The 1,118-nt window shown below is 48.6% G+C and overlaps 1 protein-coding gene across 1 annotated transcript in view; it reads right to left on the bottom strand.

Moving 5' to 3' along the window:
- The window catches only part of LAMA3 (laminin subunit alpha 3), a 245,007-nt gene that overhangs the window by 9,563 nt on the left and 234,326 nt on the right, over positions 1–1,118 (bottom strand). Inside the window, exon 66 of the mRNA XM_012802016.2 lies at positions 286–469. Coding sequence (XP_012657470.1) covers positions 286–469 — 184 coding nt within the window. The remainder of the gene's footprint in view (positions 1–285; positions 470–1,118) is intronic.

Consider the following 1,118-nt stretch of genomic DNA (forward strand, 5'->3'; position numbering starts at 1 on the left):
CCAGGACCAGCGTGGGCCCTGGAGGCCTGGAAATTGGCCCTGAGGGACAGAAATGGTCCAGGAAGCAGGAGTTGGGCCAGGGGAATGAGGCAGCCCGTGGAGGGTTGGAGAGGATTGAAAATATAATCAGTAAAACCCTCTTGGCATTTTGGATGACATCCATGGCATTCATGCACGTCACAGGCCGCTGTCACCAGCCCTAAGATGCGGGGTTTTTCTCATTTTCAGCTACGCAGGCAGTGAGTTCTGTACCCGCTGGGGGCACTGACGCAGCCCGGGTCTTACCGTGTGCCACCGTCCATCGTTGCATTTCTCCTTGCTCTTGAGCCTCAGTTTTTTCCCTTCTGTCCCCAATGCAAAGACCAGACGTCCTTTTGAAAGATAAAGTGCCATAAAGGAGTTCTTAGTGCCAGTGTAAAACACCAGCCCTCTGGAGGATGCCGTCCGCACGTCCAGGGCGAACTGTGACCTGTGGGGAACACAAGTAGTGAGGTGAGGGAGAATCGAGATGTTTAGTGTTCCTCCGCATCTCCGAGCTGGGAGAGAGGGTGGCGAGCAAACCCCAAACCACCAGATGTCGAAGGAATAAACTAGGGGATGTACTGATGACATGGCATGGGTCTCTGAGGACTGTTAAAGCTAGTGTAGTCCAGCCATTAATAGCTTCGTTGTTCCTCACTGTATTGGGGAATAATGTGGAACTTTGGTGGCTATTTTAATTAGGGGCATAAGTCCCAGCACACAACAAGACAGAATATGTCTCAATTAAAAAAAAAAAACTACATTAAAAATTTATATAACACACACATACATTTTACCATCTCAAACATTTTGAAGTATATGTCAGCAGTGTCAAGGTCACGAGCAATGTCAAGCACACTCCCATCGTGTGAATGTGACTGCAGAACTTTTCCCATCTTGCAAAACTGAAGCTCTGTGCCCATGAGCAAACAGTTCCCTATCCTGCTGTCCACACAGCCCTGACAGCCACCATTCTACTTTCTGTGTCTCTGACTCCACAGGGCACCTCATGTCAGTGGGATCACACAGTATTTTCCTTTCTTCTAGTAGCCTGTGCCTTTTAGACCCACTGAATACACCCTCTCATTTGTATTCAT

Source organism: Otolemur garnettii, unplaced genomic scaffold (genome assembly GCF_000181295.1).
Source record: "Otolemur garnettii isolate 467f Iridium unplaced genomic scaffold, OtoGar3 scaffold00012, whole genome shotgun sequence".
NCBI lineage: Eukaryota > Metazoa > Chordata > Mammalia > Primates > Galagidae > Otolemur > Otolemur garnettii.